The 26,203-nt window shown below is 41.0% G+C and overlaps 1 protein-coding gene across 3 annotated transcripts in view; it reads left to right on the top strand.

The window, feature by feature from the left end:
* Positions 1-228: 228 nt before the first annotated feature.
* LOC115144916 (guanine nucleotide-binding protein subunit alpha-11) overlaps positions 229-26,203 on the top strand; it is a 77,209-nt gene continuing 51,234 nt past the window's right edge. The window contains exons 1-2 of one of the 3 annotated variants that reach the window (XM_029686058.2): positions 229-1,215; positions 1,376-1,501. In XM_029686058.2, the coding sequence (XP_029541918.1) occupies positions 1,381-1,501 (121 nt within the window). In that variant the 5' untranslated portion in view covers positions 229-1,215; positions 1,376-1,380. Of the gene's footprint in view, positions 1,502-26,203 lie in introns of all 3 variants that reach the window. The other 2 variants (XM_029686057.2, XM_029686056.2) reach the window with 2 other exon arrangements.

The following is a 26,203-nucleotide window of genomic DNA, read 5'->3' as shown; positions in this document are numbered from 1 at the left end:
GACATATAAACCACGCCAATTTCTACAAATTACCGTCTTAAACTGTGATTTCAAACCTAACTATAACCACTGCTAACCTTATATAATGATCAAAAAGTAAATGTCTGATTTCATGAATTTGTACGAGCCAATTTCGACGTTGTGGCTGGGGTAACTAGTGACAACCAAAGGAAAGAGTTTGTAGGTTTCGCTAGAAACTTTTAAAACCTGCCCGTAGACAGCGTAAACCCCACCCTTTCACTTATGATTAACCACCTCAATTCTCCGTTTTGATTTGCTTTCGCTCTGTCAGTCACTTTTTCCCGAAGTGTCGCCAGCAACAAAGTAGTGTGTACATCACACCGAGGGATGAAGGAAAAAAATTCAAAGGGAGGCGAAAAACAGATAAGGTCACTTTTGCTGTCAGTTAGGTTTTTGATAGCTAGTTTGAGTCTACCTAGCTAGCTACGTTTTTGGAAAATGTTACCACAATGAACGTTAGCTAGCCATATTTGGCGTTTTAGCTAGCTAAATGTAATATAAATGGCTAGCTATCCATTTTAGCCAGCTAGCTAACGTTACCGCTGGCGAGTAAGCCATATTTAGCTAGCAAAAGCAACACACGAGATAGCTAGCTTGCTATCCTAGCTAAATAAATAAAACGATTTTAAGGATTCTTTTTCGGCTTTTATTATTTTCCTAAATCTCCTTTGTGGTTTTCCGTTTGACAACTAGTTACTCCTTTAGTTAGCTGATGGACAGTTTCACAGACGTTCTTTGTCACTTCTCGGGCGTTTTAAGGTATTGGTTCTGGGGCGGCTAGGCGAAGCAGGAGACTGTACAGATGTGGCAGCCAAGTTTGTCCCCTTGTCTCCGGGACCTGGGTTGGTAAGCACACGGCAATTTAGATGCGTTGGAGTTTATGCTAGAGCTAACTACAACATTTGGCAAGAAATAGATAGTTCGTTTTTGGAGATAAACGAAAAATATCTAGCTAAGTTAGTTATCCAGATGACTGTCAAGTGTTAGCTAGCAAATTCAGCTGTCGTCGCTGGCTAGTTGCTGTCGAGTTTAGCAGAGCTAACTGGGCCTCATTATCTATATGTCTGCTTCAACTATATTAACCCAAACTTGACAGTTGCACGAGACTTGCAGGCTGTGAAATATTCCGTGTAGCTGCTGCTAATGCTACAGTAGCTCGCAAACAGGCGTCTTCGAAGGAGGGCAAACTTAATCGTAGGTAACTGACTACATTTGTTGCATCCACAACACTAATTTGTTTTTACCACTGGACTGTCCATTCTGATTTACAAAAGGGATCAGAACAATTATTTGCTACTAAGGCGCCCACGCCTCATTCAAGTCGGGCTTTTAAATACTGCGGTGATGACTTTAGAATCCATGATGGCTTGTTGCCTGAGCGAGGAGGCGAAGGAGTCCAAACGAATCAACGCCGAGATCGATAAGCAGCTTCGCCGAGACAAGCGGGACGCGAGGAGGGAACTCAAACTGCTTTTATTGGGTACAGTAACATTACATTAAACCATTCTTCCTCCATACACAGCCCTAACCCATAATTGAATTACGCAGAAAGATGCCTGAATTATTAAATTGCTGGAATTCGTATGTGATTGCTCTAAATGTCGGAGTCAATAAAGCATCATTGCTGAAGTGATACCATTCATCAGGGCATAAATTATGCTGTTGCTATGTCTAATGATATGACAGTGTATTTGCTGTATAAAGATTTATAGTATGCAAAGCAAGTTGCCCCCAATTACATAACGACTGCTGAAGTAAACCACAGTTTCCATATGTTGATAACGTTATCGATTTATATAAAGCCGATTTCACTTTATGATTTGAATGGCATTGAGAAAAACACTGTACTCGAAATCCTGCTACTATATAGGCACAACACCTATGATTCTACACAAATTATGGTGACATTGAAATGGCCCATCTGTCAAAGCTGTACATTCAACAACACCAGTGGTGGAGTGGTGCCTGGAGAAGTGTCTATACTGTAATTTTGCCAAAATCTTTTCCTATAGTTTATTTTTTCTGATAGATCTTTCAGGTTTTCACTCTCTCACATGTTTGTTGTATAGAAAAGGGACACGTGATGTAAGTCCTCAACAATGCTTATTATCAGGAGACCATTTTTGAGGTCTGGGAAAAAAATATTTGTTGTTGTTGGGTGTAGTTGCTGTTTAATACAATTGCTCACCTATCAAGAGACCCTTTGGCTAGCAGTGTTTTTGTGCTGTATTGTTGTCCCATTTTTATTTTTAAATGTAAACTTTATTTAATTAGGCAAGTCAGTTAAGAACTTATTCTTATTTACAATGACGGCCTACCGGTGAACAGTGGGTTAACTGCATTTTTCAGGGGCAGAATGACAGATTTTTACCTTGTCAGCTCAGGGATTCAATCCAGAAACCTTTCGGTTACTGGTCTAACCACTAGGCTACCTGCCACTGTATGTGATGGCAGAGTTTGCAAAGCTAATGCCATCCCGATTGATACAAATCATATCATTCTACCAAGTAGGCCTACTTTGCAGTCAACATTTTAATTGGGAAGGTTATTTTGGGGAAGCCTTAAGACATTTTCATTCAAACAGAGGATGATGACTGAATTACGCATGGCAAAGATTCAACCAAGGCTTCGGACCAAACCTGGTTAGCATATCCTTAGTTACCATTCACTGGTAGATATCATAAGTTCAAATTACTTTCCTACCAACCCTACCGGCTACCGATGTCCTTCTGCGAGCTGCTCCATGCAATGAGAGCTGTGCACTCTTGCTGCCTAGATGCTAGTCTATTCCACTGAAACGGTGCGCATGTGAATGTATATTTCACGTGGTTTGTGTAGGCTACTTTGTGCATGATTTCTCTCTTGTACTACATTTTTAATACGGTTTATACCTCCACTACACTACTTTGGGATTAAGGAGTGAAGAAGTGCCCACTGGAAGAAAAAGTGGGTATACAGCGTATAGCCTCAATGACACCACTGAACAACACACTGGCTCAGTTGACCTTAGTTCACTCTAGATTTCTCTCTGTTTACCAAAGATTCATTATGTTATAGATGTCTATAGTTTGAATGGCAAACTGAAATCAATGTTGCATGCATTACTAGAGCATAGGCTAGTTTACGCTGTTCAGTAAGTAAGCTACAGTGGGTTAAGTCTCATGGGTTCTGTAGTCAGAGCTAATGTCTCTTCAGATCGTTCTTGTGTTTTCATAGTTGGGGGGGAAAGGAGCAGCAATTAAGAAAATAATTAGATCAGAGACATAATCTGGAGCTTGGGTCACAAAATCAGACATCCTCGTGGTGGGCCTTTTGTGCCGCTGTGCCTCCAGGGCTGACATAACTAAGCTCTATCACAGTGACTGTCAGGTTGATGACATGGTTGTAAAATAATACAACATAGTGGCTTCTTGGACAACATAGATGCATCACACAACTGACTTCACCTTGTTCATACATATTTAACCCATTGGTGATGGTAAGTAGGGCCATAAGTTTTACCTGACCTGATAACTTATAACTAGAAACCAGAGTTTTTCTTGGTGGGTTAGGAAAAACTAATGGCCCTAGTAATGGCTGGTTTAATCCTGATGGTTGCTGTAATAGTAGCAACTGACTTCTATAAGGAGTGACCAATGTACAGTATGAATACCAGCATGGACATAGTTTACTCTTACACAGCACTAAAGCTTGGATCAGCACAAAAGCTGGTGGAGTGGACGTTATTGTTGCGCCTATACCGAAACTGTTACTTTTTCAGTAAATGGTTTGGTAGTAGAATTTGTTACGTTCGGCACTTCAGTCAAATGTGTCTCACGTGAAAGACAGACTTGATCCTCTCAATCTGTGCAGCCCCTTTTTATAGTGCAAAGTGTCTACTCTACGTACTAATTCATTGCTAGAGCTGTCTGGGCTGCATTGTTAGCTCCCCACTCATGCTGCACAGAAGTTAACACACTTCAATAAATGCAACACGGCATGTAGAGATGTTGAAACTGTTCATTACTGTTTTCGAAACAATGTCCATACAGGATAGAACACTTTTTAAAAACATTTATTTTTTATACAATTCAAGACGATACCAGTAGCTTCCAACTTTAATTGTAGGCTAACTTTCCATGCTAGTTTAGAGATGAATTCACTACCCTAGTACTTTGTTTGTGATAATATTTCAACCGTAATGCAAAATGTTCTGATTTCTAAGATTGTCACCAAAAAATTATTAATTCACTTAGTCTCTCTCAACAAACTCATTCATGTCTCAGTCTCCCTCTCCTCCTGTCTGGTTTTCACCAGATTCCATAGTCACATTCTGCCTTGGAAATTACATCATTACTTTCTTAAAGAGACAGCGCACACTTTTATAAAAGAGAGCTTTTTTATGCTAATGTTGTTGATCAGTACAATAAAAATGTTCTATCAGTTGCCTATAAAATAAGTCCTAAATGGAAGGGATTGTCATCTCTAGTACAATGAAATCACCTAATACAAGCTCAATAACTCTGCAGGCACACACTCCTATTGAATAAGCAGCATTAGCCTGTATTGTGAATAGACCTAGACTACATCTTGATTTACCCAGTTTATGAATAGAGATTTACCATTGTTATGTAGTTAGATTTGTAAAAAACAAAGTCAAATTGATTCATTAATGCATACATGGCTGTCTCAAAAAAATTGACATACAATTTTTAAAATGTAGTGATGTGGAACTCAAGATGCCCAACGATTGAACAGAGCAGTTGCTGTCCGGATCAAGTGCCATTCTATGACTTTGGCTAATAAACTTTTTTTCTTTCTTGTGGTATCGCAAAGGTCTTCCGTTAGAGTTCAGATATCAGCATTTTCAAAACGCGGACATCAAATGAACTTTTTAAACTATTTCACCTGCATTTGAAAGTATTTTTTTGGTTCAATATAGGGATCAGGGGTATGCAAATATAGTTTTATTTTACAGAAAATACATTAGTGCAACATATTAGGCAGAAAATAGCTTAATTTTCATCAGATGATGACAGAAATGCAACCCTGTTTGGCTAGCAGCCACAAATTAATTGATAGTTAAAAAGGAAGGTAGTTTGTGCAAAATTGATGTGTGGCCATCATATTTAATGTTCATCATAATATGATAGTATGATATATATTTGTAATAATGCAAATTACAAGAATACTGACTGAACAATTATTTTAACTCAATACATCAATAAAAATCCATTTAGTCTCAAATAAATAATGAAACATGTTCAATTTGGTTTAAATAATGCAAAAACACAGAAGAAAGTAAAAGTGCGATATGTGCCATGTAAAAAAGCTAACGTTTACGTTCCTTGCTCAGAACATGAGAACATATGAAAGCTGGTGGTTCCTTTTAACATGAGTCTTCAATATTCCCAGGTAAGAAGTTTTAGGTTGTAGTTATTATAAGAATGAAATGACTATTTCTCTATACCAGTTTCATATACCTTTGGCTATTGGATGTTCTTATAGGCACTATAGTATTGCCAGCCTAATCTCGGGAGTTGATAGGCTAGAAGTCATAAACATCGCTGTATTCAAGCATTGCGAAGAGCTGCTGGCAAACGCAGTAAAGTGCTGTTTGAATGAATGCTTACGAGCCTGCTGCTGCCTACCACTGCTCTATAAAATATCAAATCATAGACTTAATTATAATATAATAAACACACAGAAATACGAGCCTTAGGTCATTAATAGTTTCCGGATTTGACCATATTTCGAAAACAAAACGTTTATTCTTTCAGTGAAATATGGAACCGTTACGTATTTTATGGAATGGGTGGCATCCATAAGTCTAAATGTTTCTATTACATTGCACAACCTTCAATGTTATGAATGAGCTAGGCTACCTAAACTGCTGCATATACTCTGACTCTGCTTTCGCTGAACACAAGAGAAGTGACACAATTTCCCTAGTTAATATTGCCTACTAACATGAATTTCTTAACTAAATATGCAGGTTTAAAACATATACTTGTGTATTGATTTTAAGGCATTGATGTTTATGGTTAGGTACATTGGTGCAATGACAGTGCTTTTTTTTCATGAATGCGCTTGTTAAATCATCACCCGTTTGGCGAAGTAGGCTGTGATTCGATGATAAATTGATTATTTGCAATGCACAACAAGCTAGTTAAACTAGTAATATTTTTTTTTATTAAAAAAAGAAAGTTTTCCCTTTCTTTCCCCCCAATTTCGTGGTATCCAATTGTTTTAGTAGCTACTATCTTGTCTCATCGCTACAACTCTCGTACGGGCTCGGGAGAGACGAAGGTTGAAAGTCATGCGTCCTCCGATATACAACCCAACCAAGCTGGCGCTGCAGTACAGTGCCCTTAACTACTGCGCCACCCAGGAGGCTAAACTAGTAATATCATCAGCCATGTGTAGCTAACTAGTGATTATGTTAAGATTTTTTTTATTTTTATAATATAAGTTTAATGCTAGCTAGCAACTTACCTTGGCTCCTTGCTGCACTCGCATAACAGGTGGTCAGCCTGCCACGCAGTCTCCTCGTGGAGTGCAATGTAATCGGCCATAATGGGCGTCCAAAAATGCGGATTACCGATTGTTATGAAAACTTGAAATCGTTCCTTATTAATCGGTCATGTATCGGTCAAGTCCACAGTGCTCATTTGCATTTGTGAATAAAAAAATATTAAATTTATAGTAAAATAAATGTTGCAGTAGATGTTTTCTCAGTATTTCGGCCATTTTCTTCATAGCTGGTAAATTAATCACACGGAGTCTAAGAACTGTGAATTCTATATAGCCTATTCCACCTCGCACTGAAACACTGCCTGGCTGGGGGGGGCTGTGTGCACGTGAAGAGCTTTCCACTGGTGTAAAAGTTGGTCTAATTTACATGAAACGGAAGTCTACTAATGTGAAACTTTGTCCTTGTGTTTCTTGCCCATTCACATTTTGTTCATAAGCTAGGTAGTTTTTCTATGTTTGAGTTTCAACTGCTAGGGAAAAGAAGACAGCGCTTCTACTAGTCAAGATTCAAATCTCGCAGGCTCAAACATGACGGAGTCGTGTTACCATAGTAACCTCCCGCCCCTAAAGGGGAAGGTGAACATTCTTGTCTCATCTGTGATGTCTTGGTTAAAAGAATCACATCACAAAAAATGAAATTAAACAATATACCACGTTACTTCTTACTGCTAATACATTTGTTTTAGAAACATTACAAAGCATGCTCATATTTTTTTGTGTTGTTGGTGTAATTTTACCTGCAAGAAAAAATGTACCTAGTAAAAAAGTCTTAGTGGTAGGTTTTTAAATCTACCTGCCGCAGTGGCTGGTAGAACAAAAAACATAATTTTATGCCCTGGTGATGATATCGGGTATCGTGATTTAGGGTTGCAAAGGGTCAGAAGAAACATTCCGAAATGTTCCATGAAAGTTAAGCCCGGGTATTTTGCTTAAATTCATCAAAAAAGTTAGCTTACAACAGTGACCGAGAAGCTGTTTTTCAGTCTCTATCTCAAGGCCGTCAGACTGTTAAACAGCCACCACTAACATTGAGTGGCTGCTGCCAAAATACTGACTCAACTCCAGCCACTTTACTATTAGAAAAATTGATGTAAAAAATGTATCACTAGCCACTTTAAACAATGCCACTTAATATAATACCCTACATTACTCATCTCATATGTATATACTGTACTCTATACTAGAGGTCGACCGATTTATGATATTTCAACGCCGATACCGATTATTGGAGGACCAAAAAAGCAGATGCCGATTTAAAAAATAAAATTAAAAATTGTTTGTTTTTTGTAATAATGACAATTACAACAATGTATGAACACTTATTTTAACTTAATATAATACATCAATAAAATCTATTTATCCTCAAGTAAATAATGAAACATGTTCAATTTGGTTTAAATAATGCAAAAACAAAGTGTTGGAGAAGAAAGTAAAAGTGCAATATGTGCTTTGTAAGAAAGCTAACGTTTCAGTTCCTTGCTCAGAACATGAGAACATATGAAAGCTGGTGGTTCCTTTTAACACGAGTCTTCAATATTCCCAGGTAAGAAGTTTTAGGTTGTAGTTATTATAGGAGTTATAGGACTATTTCTCTCTTTCCAGCATCACTACTCTGGACGGCTCTGATTTAGAATACGTGGACAACTACAAATACCTGGGTGTCTGGTTAGACTGTAAACTCTCCTTCCAGACTCACATTAAGCATCTCCAATCCAAAATTAAATCTAGAATCGGCTTCCTATATCGCAACAAAGCATCCTTCACTCATTCTGCCAAACATACCCTCGTAAAACTGACCATCCTACCGATCCTCGACTTCGGTGATGTCATCTATAAAATAGCCTCCCAACACTCTACTCAACAAACTGGATGCAGTCTATCACAGTGCCATCCGTTTTGTCACCAAAGCCCCATACACTACCCACCATTGCGACCTGTACGCTCTTGTTGGTTGGCCCTCGCTTCATACTCGTCGCCAAACCCACTGGCTACAGGTTATCTACAAGTCTCTTCTAGGTAAAGCCCCGCCTTATCTCAGCTCACTGGTCACCATAGCAGCACCCACTCGTAGCACGCGCTCCAGCAGGTATATCTCACTGGTCACCCCCAAAGCCAATTCCTCATTTGGTCGTCTTTCCTTCCAGTTCTCTGCTGCCCATGACTGGAACGAATTGCAAAAATCTCTGAAGCTGGAGACTCACATCTCCCTCACTAGCTTTAAGCACCATCTGTCAGAGCAGTTTAGTCAGAGCAGTTTACAGATCACTGCACCTGTACTTAGCCTATCTGTAAACAGCCCATCTATCTACCTACCTCATCCCCATACTGGTATTTATTTATTTTGCTCCTTTGCACCCCAGTATCTCTACCTGCACATTCATCTTCTGCCGATCTACCATTCCAGTGTTTAATTGCTATATTGTAATTACTTCGCCACCATGGCCTATTTATTTCCTTAACTTACCTCATTTGCACTCACTTTATATAGACTTTTTGTTTTCTTTTGTTCTACTGTATGTTTTGTTTATTCCATGTGTAACTCTGTGTTGTATGTTTCGAATTGATACGCTTAATCTTGGCCAGGTCGCAGTTGCAAATGAGAACTTGTTAAACTACCTGGTTAAATAAAGGTGAAATAAAAAATAAAAATATTTCATTAACCTTTGACTATTGGATGTTCTTATAGGCCAGTGGTTCTTAACCTTGCTGGAGGTACTGAACCCCACTAGTTTAATATGCGCATTCACCGAACCCTTCTTAATTGGAAAAATAAAATGTGATTTTTTTTCAAATTCCAAAACATAGGTATATATTTTACTGGTGCACAAAATGAACTGTGCATCAACATCACTGTGTTCAAAGAACAAAATCATCAAAACATGATTTTCACACAAACATAATGAATATTTACTGCAAATCAGTGTGACTTCTGCTGTTGCCTTTCAGTGACCAGTTCAGAAATGCGCGGCTTCACCTTGGCAAGTGCCACTCTCATGTCATTTTCACAACAAAGTCTGTTCCTTTTCTTCGTTTTTATGTCCAGCATCCTCGAAAAGGACTCTCTTGTAGGGAAGTATCCGTCGAGAGACTTTGCAAGCTCATCTAAGTTGCTTGCTTCAGTTCCGCGGGTACAGAAATGTCTCCGATTCCAAGTTAAGTTATCGAAGTTATCGTTCTCTGTTCGTCGTTTCTATAACGGTAGCTTTTTTTGAAAAGCCTTCAGGTTTTCCTCCGCTTTGATGATGTTGACTCCACCGCCCTGCATCTTTTGATTGAGATGATTGAAAGCTGCGAAGATATCAGCCATGAACGCTAAAATGAGAATGAACTCAGAATTTTTGAAGCAATCTGCATGACAATGTTGGTGCTCTTGCAAAAACAGGGCTAATTCCACGCGCACGGCAAAAACACGATTCGGCACCTGTCCCCGGGATAACCACCGAACGTTAGAATGGTACAGAAGTACATCGAATTCAGAGCCCATTTCTTTACACAGATCACTGAAGATGTGGGGCCTCAGCGCACTAGTTCGCACATAGTTCACGCATTCCACTACAATTTTTAATACTTCTGCCAGTTTGAGGCAAGGTTTTTGTTGCCAACGCATGCCTGTGCAGAATACAATGCGTAACAATGATGTGTGGTGCAGCGGCTTTCACTAGCGCACCAAAACCAGACTTTCTTCCCAGCATGACTGGAGCTCCGTCCGAACAAACTGCAGAAACCATATCCCACGAAAGATTGTTGTCTTTGAAGAAGTCATCCACAAGTTTCTTCACATCGGCTGCCTTAGTTGTTGTTGTAAGAGACTTACAAAATAAAATCTTCCTTTATCACGCCGTCTTTCACATAGCGCACGAATACAGCAAGCTGGCTTAGATTGGAAACGTCTGTGGTCTCGTCGAGTTGAAGGCTGAATTTTGCCGGGCTTGAAATCAGATCTGCAAGATGTCTTTGCTCATGTCCCCTATTCTGTCGCTGATGGTGTCATTTGGGATAACTTAACTTCAGCCTCTTTTCCAGCATTATTTTCGCCATCTTCAACACAGCTGGTTTTATGAGTGTTTCACCAATGGTGTGCGGTTTGCCCTGCTTTGCGATCAGGTAAGCAACTTCGTACGATGCTGTGAGGATTGGTTTGTTGATGGGTACAAAGACGAGAACAGGCAGAGTAGCCTTTTCATCGAATCTGGCTCTCTTCACCTTGAATTCAGCGATCGTGGTGTTGTATTTTCCATCTCCATGCAGCTTAAGGAAGTGTTCTCTTAGTTTTGCCGGACTAGAATTGCTCAACTTGGCATTGCAAATCATGCAGTTAGGACACTGACTCCTATCACGTTCCGTTATACATGTGAATCCATATTGTACATATTCGTCCGAAATCACAAGATGTACCATCACGACAGTCACAAGTCGACTACTGAGCGCACCAAATTCCCTGCAGCACAGATAGGCCAAGCGATGTAGCGTGATCACCTGCAGCCAATGATGGCCAAGCGGGGCGTGTCATCACGAATCATATGAGTCGGATGTGTGTCTTGACCTCCGCCGAACCCCTGAGACTGACTCACCGAACCCTTGGGGTTCAATCGAACCCAGGTTAAGAACCACTGTTATAGGCACTTTAGTATTGCCAGTGTAACAGTATAGCTTCCATCCTTCTCCTCGCTCCTCCCTGGGCTCGAACCAGCAACACAATGACAACAGCCACCATTGAAGCAGCGTTACCCATGCAGAGCAAGGGAAACAACCACCAAGGCTCAGAGCGAGTGATGTTTGAAATGCTATTAGTGCGCGCTAACTAGCTAGCCATTTCACTTCGGTTACACCAGCCTCATCTCGGGAGTTGATAGGCTTGAAGTCATAAACAGCGCAATGCTTGATGCACAACGAAGAGCTGCTGACAAAATGCACGAAAGTGCTGTTTGAATTAATGTTTACGCACCTGCTTCTGCCTACCACCGCTCAGTCAGATACTTAGATGCTTGTATGCTCAGTCAGATTATATGCAACGCAGGACACGCTAGATAATATCTAGTAATATCATCAACCATGTGTAGTTAACTAGTGGTTATGATTGGTTGTTTTTCTATAATTTAGCCCAAACAACGACCTCTTTCCCTACTGTATTTAATTAATGAATTTATTTTGCTCCTTTGCACCCCATTATTTTTATTTCTACTTTGCACATTCTTCTACTGCAAATCTACCATTCCAGTGTTTTACTTGCTATATTGTATTTACTTTGCCACCATGGACTTTTTTTGCCTTTACCTCCCTTCTCACCTCATTTGCTCACATCGTATATAGATTTGTTTATACTGTATTATTGACTGTATGTTTGTTTTACTGCATGTGTAACTCTGTGTCGTTGTATGTCGAACTGCTTTGCTTTATCTTGGCCAGGTCGCAATTGTAAATGAGAACTTGTTCTCAACTTGCCTACCTGGTTAAATAAAGGTGAAATAAAGAAATAAAATAAAAATAAGATTAATGCTAGCTAGCAACTTACCTTGGCTACTGCATTTGCGTAACAGGCAGTCTCCTTGTGGAGTGCAACGAGAGAGAGGAAAGGCGTTATTGCGTTGGACTAGTTAACTAGTTGCCACCAATTGTGCAAGTTCATCTACTTTGTGCATGACACAAGTAATTTTAACAACAATTGCTTAAAGACAGATTATTTAACTTATAACTCACTATCACAATTCCAGTGGGTCAGAATAGATTTTTCTGGATTTTTTTTCTGTCATAGTTGAAATGTACCTATGATGAAAATTACAGGCCTCATCTTTTTAAGTGGGAAAACTTGCACAATTGGTGGCTGACTAAATACTGTTTTGCCCCACTGTACAGTGGGGAGAACAAGTATTTGATACACTGCCGATTTTGCAGGTTTTCCTACTTACAAAGCATGTAAAGGTCTGTAGTTTTTATCATAGGTACACTCAACTGTGAGAGATGGAACCTAAAACAAAAATCTAGAAAATCACATTGTTTGATTTTTAACTTGTTAGGGATTTGGTTCCGCTGTCGGGTCCAAATCAGCGGAAATTTCAAGAGCGCCACCTATAGTTTTTGATAAAACTCAAACTTTCATTAAAACACACATGCAAGGTACTGAATTAAAGCTACACTCATTGTGAATCTAGCCACCAAGTCAGATTTGTAAAATGCTTTTCGGCGAAAGCATGAGAAGCTATTATCTGATAGCATGCACCCCCCAAAATACTGGAACGTCACCTAAAACAACAGATTTTGCGGTAGCCGGCGCTACCCAAAACGCAGAAATAAAATCTAAAACATTCATTACCTTTGACGAGCTTCTTTCTTGGCACTCCTATATATCCCATAAACATCACAATTGGGTCTTTTTCCCGATTTAAATCCGTCATTGTATAGCCAAAATGTCGTTTTCCTTAGACCGGTCTGATCAAGGAATATTCAATTTTACAAGACGCAACGTCACTTTTTAAAATTACAAAAGTTGCCTATAAACTTTTACAAATCACTTCAAACTACTTTTCTAAACCAACTTTAGGTATTAATAAACGTTAATAATCTATCAAATTGATCACGGGGCGATCTGTATTCGATAGCAGCATGTCTTGAAATCATCCTCCATTGTTTTTAATTTCACAACATCCTGTGGTGAGACTAAAACAGGAAAGGCCAAAACGTCATCCAACCAAGGATTAAGTAGACTGGAAATGCCAGTACTGGCGACATCGTGTGGAAGCTGTAGGCGTTTATAGGGCATCTTAATTTATTTTCAGTCGTCTTAGACAATACATTGACTGGCGGATTAATATATTTTTTGTGTTTTTGGTGAACAGTTTTTCGAGGGATTTTTACTCCTAAACACGTTATGTTATAGCCACAGACACAACCAGTTTTAGAGACTTCAGAGTGTTTTCTATACACACATACTTATCATTTGCATATACTATATTCCTGGCATGAGTAGCAGGACTTTGAAATGTTGCGCGATTTTTAACAAAAAGCTGCGAAAATTCGCATGATCCCTAACAGGTTTTAAGTAATTAATTAGCATTTTATTGCATGACATAAGTATTTGATCACCTACCAACCAGTAAGATTTCCGGCTCTCACAGACCTGTTAGTTTTTCTTTAAGAAGCCCTCCTGTTCTCCACTCATTACCTGTATTAACTGCACCTGTTTGAACTCGTTACCTGTATATATGACACCTGTCCACACACTCAATCAAACAGACTTCAACCTCTCCACAATGGCCAAGACCAGAGAGCTGTGTAAGGACATCAGGGATAAAATTGTAGACCTGCACAAGGCTGGGATGGGCTACAGGACAATAGGCAAGCAGCTTGGTGAGAAGGTAACAACTGTTGGCGCAATTATTAGAAAATGGAAGAAGTTCAAGATGATGGTCAATCACCCTCGGTCTGGGGCTCCATGCAAGATCTCACCTCATGGGGCATCAATGATCATGAGGAAAGTGAGGGATCAGCCCAGAACTACACGGCAGGACCTGGTCAATGACCTGAAGAGAGCTGGGACCACAGTCTCAAAGAAAACCATTAGTACAACACTATGCCGTCATGGATTAAAATCCTGCAGCGCACGCAAGGTCCCCCTGCTCAAGCCAGCGCATGTCCAGGCCCGTCTGAAGTTTGCCAATGACAATCTGGATAATCCAGGGGAGGAATGGGAGAAGGTCATGTGGTGTGATGAGACAGAAATATAACTTTTTGGTCTAAACTCCACTTGCCGTGTTTGGAGGAAGAAGGATGAGTACAACCCCAAGAACACCATCCAAACCGTGAAGCATGGAGGTGGAAACATCATTTTTTTGAGGATGCTTTTTTGCAAAGGGGACGACTGCACCGTATTGAGGGGAGGATGGATGGGGCCACGTATCGCGAGATCTTGGCCAACAACCTCCTTCCCTCAGTAAGGGCATTGAGGATGGGTCATGGCTGGGTCTTCCAGCATGACAACAATCTGAAACACACAGCCAGGGCAACTAAGGAGTGGCTCCGTAAGAAGCATCTCAAGGTCCCGGGGGGCCTAGCCAGTCTCCAGACCTGAACCCAATGGAAAATCTTTGGAGGGAGCTGAAAGTCCGTATTGCCCAGCGACAGCCCCGAAAGGTCTGTATGGAGAAGTGGGCCAAAATCCCTGCTGCAGTGTGTGCAACCCTGGTCAAGAACCAAAGGAAACGTATGATCTCTGTAATTGTAAACTGGTTTCCGTACCAAATATTAAGTTATACTTTTCTGATGTATCAAATACTTATGTCATGGAATAAAATGTTAATTAATTAAAAATCATACAATGTGATATTCTGGATTTTTGTTTAAGATTCCGTCTCACAGATGAAGTGTACCTATGATAAACATTATAGAACTCTACATGCTTTGTAAGTTGGAGACACTGCCGATTTTGCAGGTTATCAAATACTTGTTCTCCCCACTGTATCTTTATGTACATATTCTTCATCCCTTTATACTTGTGTGTATAAGGTAGTTGTTGTGAAATTGTTCGGTTAGATTACTCGTTGGTTATTACTGCATTGTCGGAACTAGAAGTACGAGCATTTCGCTACACTCGCATTAACATCTGCTAACCATGTGTATGTGACAAATACCATTTGATTTGAACCTTTTGTGGGATACACAAGCAAAGTGTGTTTTAAATCATTTCTAACTTGTTAACAATTTCTGCTAGTTAGTTTTTGCTTCCATTTGGGTTTTATCTTGCTTGAGCCTGCTAGCAGAGGAGTGTTAATTCACCTGTTTCCATACATGTTTCATAAAAATACAAATAAGTGGTTAAAGTAACTTAACTACACTGCTAAAAAAATAAAGGGTACACTTAAACAACACAATGTAACTCCAAGTCAATCACACTTCTTTGAAATCAAACTGTCCACTTTGGAAGCAACACTGATTGACAATAAATTTCACATGCTGTTGTGCAAATGGAATAGACCACAGGTGGAAATTATAGGCAATTAGCAAGACACCCCCAATAAAGGAGGGGCTCTGCAGGTGGTGACCACAGACCACTTCTCAGTTCCTATGCTTCCTGGCTGATGTTTTGGTCACTTGAATGCTGGCGGTGCTTTCACTCTAGTGGTAGCATGAGACGAAGTCTACAACCCACACAAGTGGCTCAGGTAGTGCAGCTCATCCAGGATGGCACATCAATGCGAGCTGTGGCAAGAAGGTTTGCTGTGTCTGTCAGCGTAGTGTCCAGAGCATGGAGGCGCTACCAGGAGACAGGCCAGTGCATCAGGAGACGTGGAGGAGGCCGTAGGAGGGCAACAACCCAGCAGCAGGACCTCTGCATTTGTGCAAGGAGGAGCACTGCCAGAGCCCTGCAAAATGACCTCTAGCAGGACACAAATGTGCATGTGTCTGCTCAAACGGTCAGAAACCAACTCCATGAGGGTAATATGAGGGCCTGACGTCCACAGGTGGGGGTTGTGCTTTACAGCGTGCAGGACGTTTGGCATTTGCCAGAGAGCACCAAGATTGGCAAATTCGCCACTGGCGCCCTGTGCTCTAAACAGATGAAAGCAGGTTCACACTGAGCACATGTGACAGACGTGACAGAGTCTGGAGACGCCATGGAGAACGTTCTGCTGCCTGCAACATCCTCCAGCATGACCGGTTTGGCGGTGGGTCAGTCATGGTGTGGGGTGGCATTTCGTTGGGGGCCGCACAGCCCTCCATGTGCTCGCCAGAGGTAGCCTGACTGCCATTAGGTACAGAGATGAGATCCTCAGACCCCTTGTGAGACCATATGCTGGTGCGGTTGGCCCTGGGTTCCTCCTAATGCAAGACGATGCTAGACCTCATGTGGCTGGAGTGTGTCAGCAGTTCCTGCAAGAGGAAGGCATTGATGCTATGAACTGGCCCGCCCGTTCCCCAGACCTGAATCCAATTGCGCACATCTGGGACATCATGTCTCGCTCCATCCACCAACGCCACGTTGCACCATAGACTGTCCAGGAGTTGGCGGATGTTTTAGTCCAGGTCTGGGAGGAGATCCCTCAGGAGACCATCCGCCATCTCATCAGGAGCATGCCTAGGTGTTGTAGGGAGGTCATACAGGAACGTGGAGGCCACACACACTACTGAGCCTCATTTTGACTTGTTTTAAGGACATTACATTAAAGTTGGATCAGCCTGTAGTGTGGTTTTCCACTTTCATTTTGAGTGTGACTCCAAATCCAGACCTCCATGGGTTGATAAATTTGATTTCCATTGATAGTTTGTGTGTGATTTTTGTCAGCACATTGAACTATGTAAAGTAAAAAGTATTTAATAATAATCTTTCATTCATTCAGATCTAGGATGTGTTATTTTAGTGGTCCCTTTATTTTATTTTAGCAGTGTATTTATCTGTAAATGGAATTGTATTTTATTTGTTTTTTACTATTTTTTCCCTAATCTTTACAGGTAAATGCAACTGGCACTATCTGATGGGTAGACATTTCACTGCAGCTAATGTAGAAGGAAAATCTGTGTAACGTTTGCAAATACTGTGCCAAATCATGTGTGAAGAATGCAGCAAAGATGTAGAATCATCTGGCCAAGTGCATAAAGTTCCCTCAGCTCTCACAACAAGCAACCTCTGACAAAAGTCCCTCTACTTCTATTTGAGGTGAAAATGATGAATCGGACACCTTATCGATAGCAACAGCTCATGTTCTTCCTGGAATCAGAAGTTGTTTTTGACTCAATGGAGGAATGTAGTCAGAGAATTGCTGATGAATGTCTTGCTCAAGCTTTGTATGCCACTGGTTCACCCCTGATGCTCACAGGCAATGTGTATTGGAAGAGATTTATGAATGTTCTTCGCCCAGCATACACTCCCCCCAACCAGATTTACTGGATACAGAGTTCAGCAGAGTTCAAGTGAAGGTCAAGCAAATCATAGAGAAAGGAGAATGTATTGCAATCATATCTGATGGGTGGTCGAATGTTCGTGGGCAAGGAATAATTAACTAAATCATCTCCACCCCTCAACCAGTATTCTACAAGAGCACAGACACAAGGGACAACCGACACACCAGTCTCTACATTGCAGATGAGCTGAAGGCAGTAGTCAGTGACCTTGGACCGTAGAAGCCATTTGCACTGGTGACAGACAATGCTGCGAACATGAAGGCTGCTTGGTCCTACCCTCACTTCACACCCATTGGCTGTGCTGTTCATGCATTGAATCTGCTCCTCAAGGACATCATGGCACTGAAAACAATGGATACATTCTACAAGAGAGCCAAAGAAATGGTTAGGTATGTGAAGGGTCACCAAGTTATTGCAGCAATCTACCACACCAAGCAAAGTGAGAAGAAATAAGAGCACCACATTGAAGCTGCCCAGCAACACCCGTTGGGGGTGGTGTTGTCATCATGTTTGACAGTCTCCTGGAAGGGAAGGAGTCTCTCCAAGAAATGGCCATATCGCAGTCTGCCGATATGGACAGCCCCATCAAGAGGATCCTCCTGGATGATGTATTTTGGGAGAGAGTGGTAAGCAGCCTGAAACTCCTGAAACCTATTGCAGTTGCCATTGCATGGATTGAGGGAGACCATGCCATCCTGTCTGATGTTCAGACTCTGCTTCCCGATGTAAGAGAAGAAATCCGGACCACCCTGCCCACTTCACTGTTGCCCCAGGCAGGGGAAACTGAAGTTCTGAAATACATCAAAAAGTGTGAAGACTTCTGCCTGAAGCCCAAACACGCTACAGCGTACATGTTGGACCTCAATTATGCTGGCAAGAGCATCCTGTCTGGTGCAGAGATCGACAAGGCCTATGGTGTCATCACTACCGTGTCTTACCACCGTGGCCTGGATGAGGCCAAATTTTCCACCGTGCCAAATTTGAGGCTTTTTGAGCCTAACGACGAGCCATCCTCAACAAGGTTGGAAAGTGACAGTGAAGATGAGGCCTCAGTCTGATGTTCAAGAGGTGGACATTGAGGAGGTCAAGGGAGAAGACATGGAAGACAAAGCTTTTGTTTCTAGACTATCATTTTACAGATGTATGTTGAAAATGTTTGTGGGAGATCATTCAGTATTCCCTTTTGTTGTTCAGTGAAATCATCCAATTTCATTAATGTTCAATTTGTAACTACATTTTATTTATTTTTCTAATGGAAGGATTTAATCATTTAAATTATGTCGACTTATGTTATATGGTAAATATATCCAATACAAAAAACATCTCAATTTTAAATGGTATTAATATTAATTTGCATATTCCTTTTAATTCCCACGGATAGTTTCCACCTGAATTTTCCCACAAAATGTGCAAACCTAATTGTGATACTGAACCTGGTATTGAAGTCGAAATATCAGAATTTTGACAACACTTGTGTACATAATGTGAATTTGAAAATCAGTCTTTTGTTCTTTACCAGGTCATATTTTTGGTGCTCAAGAATGAAGTATTAGTCTTATTGTAGATTTACTATTTTATACTGGGAAATGTACAGTATTTTGAAGGTGTTACTGAAATGTTAGACAAATAGGCTATGTTTTGCTACATTATCAGGTAGATTTCCCCTGATCCAGAATGTGTTAAACTTGTTCAGAAACTCTGTCCATGTCTCTACACACACTTGGAACTGCCAGTTTCCCTCTGTTTGCTGCTCATAATTGCATATCTTAATTGGTTCTTCTCAGTGTTAATGAGATTTGTTTGGAAGCCTATTTCTTAGTCTGTTTAAACCATAGGCTTTAATCCGGAAAATCTGGATCATCAAGGTCTTTGTACAAGCTGATCTCTGTCAAGGGGCATTGGTTAAGCATACTAATAGTTTAATATAGACAGCCGTGATTTCTTTTTTGACCACTGCCTTATTAATTCTGCAACAGTTATTGCCAATTCATAAACCAACTAAGGCATGATGGCCTTTTATGAAAGGAAATGTGAAGAACAAGGCCTAGCTGCTACACTAGCAGTGTGAACGGAGGCCAGGAAACCTGGGCATTCTGGGAGATTCTAGCGACTCAAATCTTTTCTGTGTTTTTATGTTTCAGGTTAATTTAGGAGAGAATATAGTGTTTGGCCTATATCTGGATTAAGGGTGGCTTTTGGGAACAAATGGGTTTCCAGGGATTTGGACAAAGTTGGGCAAATTGTACATATTTTAATGAATGGCCTTAGGCTGAGTCTACACCTGACATTAAAAATAACTTCTGAAATCCAATTACATTAACAAACCATCCAGATGACAATCCATTCATGGGCTTTGTTCTGCAAATGTATCCCATCTCAAATATACACAGACCTGCCAACATGCACTCATTTTGCGTACCAACTACCCAATTCTCTGTCCATGTACGCATGTATGAGATCTGAGTTAAAAGTACGCAGAAATGAATAGGACCTGATTTTTCTTTGTACAAATAAATCCACTGAGTAAATCGAACATCCCGATTCTCGAGCTGCAACACACAGACATGTATGGAGTTTGTGTCAACGGAAATGGAGGTTAATACATTATTATTCGGCATAACTACCCAGTGTCTCCCCTCCTACTGTTTGTTGTGATGCTGAGTTTGCCGACTGTCAGCTGTACGTAAACACATGGACAAATCCCTTTTCCACACCGTGGAAAGGTAAACCCCAATTCGGTGCGTGCAATTTTCCTCGTGTGTCTGGTACTCTAAAAAATTGGACAGGGTTGGCAGATCTCTATACAAATACATCTATGTTGTGATCGGCTCACACACCTAGATCTATACAAATACATCTATGTTGTGATCGGCTCACACACCTAGATCTATACAAATACATCTATGTTGTGATCGGCTCACACACCTAGATCTATACAAATACATCTATGTTGTGATCGGCTCACACACCTAGATCTATACAAATACATCTATGTTGTGATCGGCTCACACACCTAGAAATTGCTACAAAGCAGATTTAAAACATCCATGTCCGTCAGTGGAGGTGGTCATTCACTATTAGATCCCAAGTAAAATCCCAGCAGCTTTTCCCTGTGGGACTCCCGGTCACGGCTGTTTGTGACACAGCCTGGGATCGAACCCGGGTCTGTCGTGACTCTTCAAGCACTGCGATGCAGTGCCTTAGACCTAGCCAGAAACATCCGATCTCATTGAATTTGGCAACTCTCCAATCATATGGTGCAGTTTCATACAAGGGTAACTTAAATAAGGCTTTAGACTGGCAAGCAGTGGACTGATTGTCTTGTCAGATAAGGTTTTGAGACACACCGGTTGAAATATACTCAACAAAAATAAAGGCAATATGCTACAATTTAAACTATTTTACTGAGTTACAGTTCAAATAAGGAAATCGGTGAATTTGCAAATTCATTAGGCCCTAATATATGAATTTCACATGGCTGGGAATTCAGATATGATGTAGTTTACGGAAGTTCAATCTTTTAAGAATGGTCTGAATGCTCATTTAACTTCATCCAGTAAGCATAACACAATTCATGTTGTTTCCTATTCTACGGGCATAGTGGGAATGAATACAAACAGATCAGCAGAGCTTCTTGTTTTTTCTCTTTCCTGTTATCCATGTGCACATTGTTATTTACCTTATAGCCTCTTAAGCACGGCATAATAAGGCACATTCCTCATGCTAGCTGTTTAATCTATGGGCTTTTGCAATCATCACCTTTGTCTCTCATCCAATGTGCATAAATCTTGATGTATTTATGTCAAATTACCCTCGTTGTCTCATAAGGTGATTTTTAACAACAGTTTTCGAAAACCATCCACCTCCCCACCAGCAGCAGCTATAATAAATAACCTTAAAGGCTTGTCATTGGAACTCCTTTCCCCCTCGAGGCCATTCCCCAAACTATTTTTATAATGTCATATTGCATTGCTTCTTTGTTCCTTCATTTAAACCTGAACTCGATTGAACTTGAGTTCTATCTAATTCATTCTCACTTCATTTGGAATCCATATTTACTACTGTTGATTCTGTAGTGCACTGTGCTTTGTCGTTACGTTGGCATTTGTCACTCGCCTTTGCAACCATTTAAAAACACGTCATGTGTTTTTGTTTATATTGAACGGTTTATGATTAAACGATGCAATTACTTTATACTGCAATTTTTTTACATTATTTTAAGGTACTTAGTGCAAGCGAATTGGGTTGTTTTTTGAGATTTTAGCATTTTATTTTTGAATGCTAGAAATGAAAGGTATTTTCTATATTGTATAGATCAATAAAAACAAACTCTATTAAAATACGTGTCCCTAAGTTGTATGTCATTCAGGGCTCAACATTCGGCTAGAGGAAATGTCTGAATTCAAAGTAGGCTGTTCCATGATGACTGAGTTGCGCATTGCTAATGTTCCAAGACTTTTACATTTTTAAATACCTGGTTTGCATACCCTTTCTGTCCTTAACATTTACTGGTAGATATAACTTGCAACATTTTCCCTACCACTGTCTGTCTTTAGTGAGCTGCTCCACTCAACAACCAGTTTTTTGAGCGCTGCGCTCTCTCTGCCCTACCGATTATCGAGGTGTATGTGTGGCGCACGTGTAATAAACAGTCGACATAATGAACTAACAGCTTCGGAAATCCATATTTTTAAAATGTATATAGCCTAGATAAAAAAAAAAAATTTTTTTTACTGACTGGGATAATTGACTGGCCCGAAACATTTCTAAATCTTCCACGGGCCAGCGGGCAGCCCTGAATGTCGAGCCCTTTTCATTTGTGTTACTGACTTGAATATCACTAATTGCAAAGATTAACAAGGACCTTGAGGTTTCCCTCCAGTGGCAAACTTATCAGGGGAGGGGTCTATATTACTATATATTTGTTTTTAGCTAATCAGTCAAATTTGAGAATTACATTGATCATTTGTCTGAATAGTGTTCACTACACACAGGTTGACATTCTTTGTTACTCAATTTTAATGAGGAAATTACATTGTGAGCAAAATGATTAATCATTTCACTTTCATAAATTGTTTTTAAAGGGTTAATGACCTTGGATTTGAGCATCTGTGGCCTCCATTTAAGAACACCGATGTAGTGGTGGTTTTGTCGTGTTTCAGAACAAAATAAATGTGCTGTTCCTTTGTGATTTGTGCTCTTCTCGGGTGTGGCTGATTGTGTTAGCTGTTTAGAGGAGCTGGCAGGCCGGCATAGGAGGTGCACTCCTCGTTGTAGAAAATGAAGTGAATAAATGTGCACAGAACTGAGCTCGAGAGCAGCAGCAGCAACAGCCGTGTGAGGTCTACTCTGTTACACACACACACACAGTCTGGCATGAATGAAAGTGTGTGTGTGTGTGTGTGTGTGTCGGAGTGCATGTAATGTTCTTGTACACATGCCTTTTAGTTAGGTAGCTGTAATTATAGGTCAAGACAGATAGTCACCTAGCCACCTAACCCCCCCTGGTCCTACATTTTTGGTGTTATGTAAGACCCTGCTCTCTGGAACAGAAGGAAGTGTATTTAGGCTGCTGAGCTCCAGACTCAGATCCCAGGCAGCTCAACTTGTTGATATCCAGGACGAGCTCTCCTCTGGCTAATGAGAGGCTGCTCTGCTGTGAGTGGATTTGTCTCCAGCCCCCTCTGCCTCCCACTGGGTGGCCCACCTCTACCTCCCTCCACCGCCACTGTGCCAGGCAGCACATCCACTGACACTCAGTCCCTGTGCTGAAACCCTCCAAGATATGTGTGTGTGTGTGTTAGATAGCTGAGTGCCAGGACTCAGAAGTGTGCGTGTTCTCATCGCTCTGCTCTGTGTTCCAGCTGACACATCGACTGCAGAATAGGGATGTAGAGATTTGCCGATATCTATTGGTCCCCGATTTAGAACATTTTTAAGATACAGTGCATCAGTCTGCAGACCCCAAACCAATCCAAATGTAGCATGCATCTGTCAGAAAAGCGATTTTCATTGTACCTTCCCAAATACCTAATATTTTGTGACAACTGATGCGTCCTCTCTGTTCTCCTTCAGTGTCAAACTGCGTGTAATTGTGTTGAGTCATTGATCTACAAGTCATTTTGTATGTCAAACAGCCCCAGGCAATATCAGTAGGCTAGTCAAACTGTGCTCAGCTTCAGGAGCCGACCAATGTGAGGTAGGTTGCCTGTTCCTGATCTGCGTGGTACTTTCAGCTAAAATGGCTTATGTGATATTGGGCTTTATTAGTTTAGAAAGATGTGTAATATGCTAGGCTATCTACAGTGGCATGAAAAAGTATGTGAACCCTTTGGAATTATCTGTATTTCTGCATAAATTGGTCATAAAATTTGATCTGGCCTTCATCTAAATCACAGCAATAGACAAACAGTCTGCTTAATCTAATAAAACACAAACAATTATATGTTTTCACGTCTTTATTGAACACACTGTGTAAGCATTCACAGTCCAGGGTGGGAAAATTATGTGAACCCTTGGATGTAATAATTGATTGACCCTCCTTTGGCAGCAATAAGCTCAACCAAACGTTGTATGTAGTTGCGGGTCAGACCTGCACAACGGTCAGGAGGAATTTTAGACCATTCTTCTTTACAAAACTGTTTCAGTTCAGCAATATTCTTGGAATGTCTGGTGTGAACTGCTCTCTTGAGGTAAGGCCACAGCATCTCAATCGGGTTGAGGTCATGGCTCTGATTTGGCCACTCCAGAAGGTGTATTTTCTTCTGTTGAAGCTGTTCTGTTGATTTACTTCTGTGTTTTGGGTCGTTGTCCTGTTGCATCACACAACTTCTGTTGAGCTTCAATTGGCTGACAGATAGCCTTACATTCTCCTGCAAAATTATAAACGCAGGAATTAATTTCTATCGATGATTGCAAGTTGCCCATGCCCCGAGGTAGCAAAGCAGCCCTAATCATGTTGCTCCCTCCACCATACTTAACAGTTGGAAGGAGGTTTTGATGTTTGTGTGCTGTGCCATTTTTTTTCTCCACACATAGTGTTGTGTGTTCCTTCCGTACGACTCAACTTTAGTTTCATCTGTCCATAGAATATTTTGCCAGTAGCGCTGTGGAACATCCAGGTGCTCGTTTGCGAACTTCAGACGTGCCGCAATGTTTTTTTTTTGACAGCAGTGGTTTCTTCCATGGTGTCCTCCCATGAATACCATTCTTCATTGGTGTTTTGCGTATCGTAGACTCGTCAACAGAGATGTTAGCATGTTCCAGAGATTTCTGTAAGTCTTCAGCTGACACTCTAGGATTCTTCTTAACCTCATTGACCATTCTGCACTGTGCTCTTGCAGTAATCTTTGCAGGACGGCCACTCCTAGGGAGAGTAGCAACAGTGCTGAACTTTCTCAATTTATAGACAGTTTGACTCACTGTGGACTGATGAACATCAAGGCTTTTAGAGATCCTTTTGTAACCCTTTTCAGCTTTACGCAAGTCAACAATTCTTAATAGTGACGCAACAATGACATTTTTGCCGATACTGATATCCAATATTTTCCTTGCCCCCCCAAAAAACGATACCGATATTGAAAATTTGAGCCCTTTTTTTGCATTCTATTACAGTTAAATAGTTAATACACACGGATGCAGCGGTCTAAGGCACTGCATCTCAGTGAAAGAGGCATCACTACAGTCCCTGGTTCGAATCCAGGCGGTATCACATCCGGCCGTGATTGGGAGTCCAATAAGGAGGCGCAAAATTGTCCCAGCGTCGTCCGGGGTATGCCGTCATTGTAAATAAGAATTTGTTCTTAACTGAATTGCCTAGTTAAATAAAGGTTACGCACCACACTGACCAAAAAGCTAATTTGTTGGCATTTACGTATGTCCCCATTACCAGTAAAACATAATCAAAACTAATTTCTTTCACTTAGTTGCTGTTCTGTTTCTTTGTTCAGTCACTTCATATTCAACCTGGATTTCTATGGAATGCTATTTGGGTCTTTGCATGTAAAAAAGAAAAATACATGTCAAATAGCACTTTGTCAGATAAGCTTGTTGACCAATCAGGACCTGAAAATGACTGCACGTCACATAATAATTTAACACGTTCATCATTTTTTAACGTAATTATTGCACATGGATTACAATCATATTTCATATGCCACAACGATTCATCGATACGTATGCTATGATCCTGGTAAAGTTTTCCCACGCACCTACAGTGCTGGTCATTAAAAGAAAAGCTAGCTAGTTCATGGATCCCCAAAAACATAGCAAAACGACATTGTTTCAGTAGCTATATAGTTGGCTAGCTAACTAGCCCTCCAAGCTCGTCATCAAGCTCGAGACCCTGGGTCTCGACCCCGCCCTGTGCAACTGGGTACTGGACTTCCTGACGGGCCGCCCCCAGGTGGTGAGGGTAGGCAACAACATTTCCACCCCGCTGATCCTCAACACTGGGGCCCCACAAGGGTGCGTTCTGAGCCCTCTCCTGTACTCCCTGTTCACCCACGACTGCGTGGCCACGCACGCCTCCAACTCAATCATCAAGTTTGCGGACGACACAGTGGTAGGCTTGATTACCAACAACGACGAGACGGCCTACAGGGAGGAGGTGAGGGCCCTCGGAGTGTGGTGTCAGGAAAATAACCTCACACTCAACGTCAACAAAACTAAGGAGATTGTGGACTTCAGGAAACAGCAGAGGGAACACCCCCCTATCCACATTGATGGAACGGTAGTGGAGAGGGTAGTAAGTTTTAAGTTCCTCGGCGTACACATC

This window comes from Oncorhynchus nerka, linkage group LG17, assembly GCF_034236695.1.
Source record: "Oncorhynchus nerka isolate Pitt River linkage group LG17, Oner_Uvic_2.0, whole genome shotgun sequence".
Lineage (NCBI taxonomy): Eukaryota > Metazoa > Chordata > Actinopteri > Salmoniformes > Salmonidae > Oncorhynchus > Oncorhynchus nerka.
The sequence above is the reverse complement of the archived record's forward strand: the minus strand, read 5'-3'. Positions and strand labels throughout refer to the sequence as shown.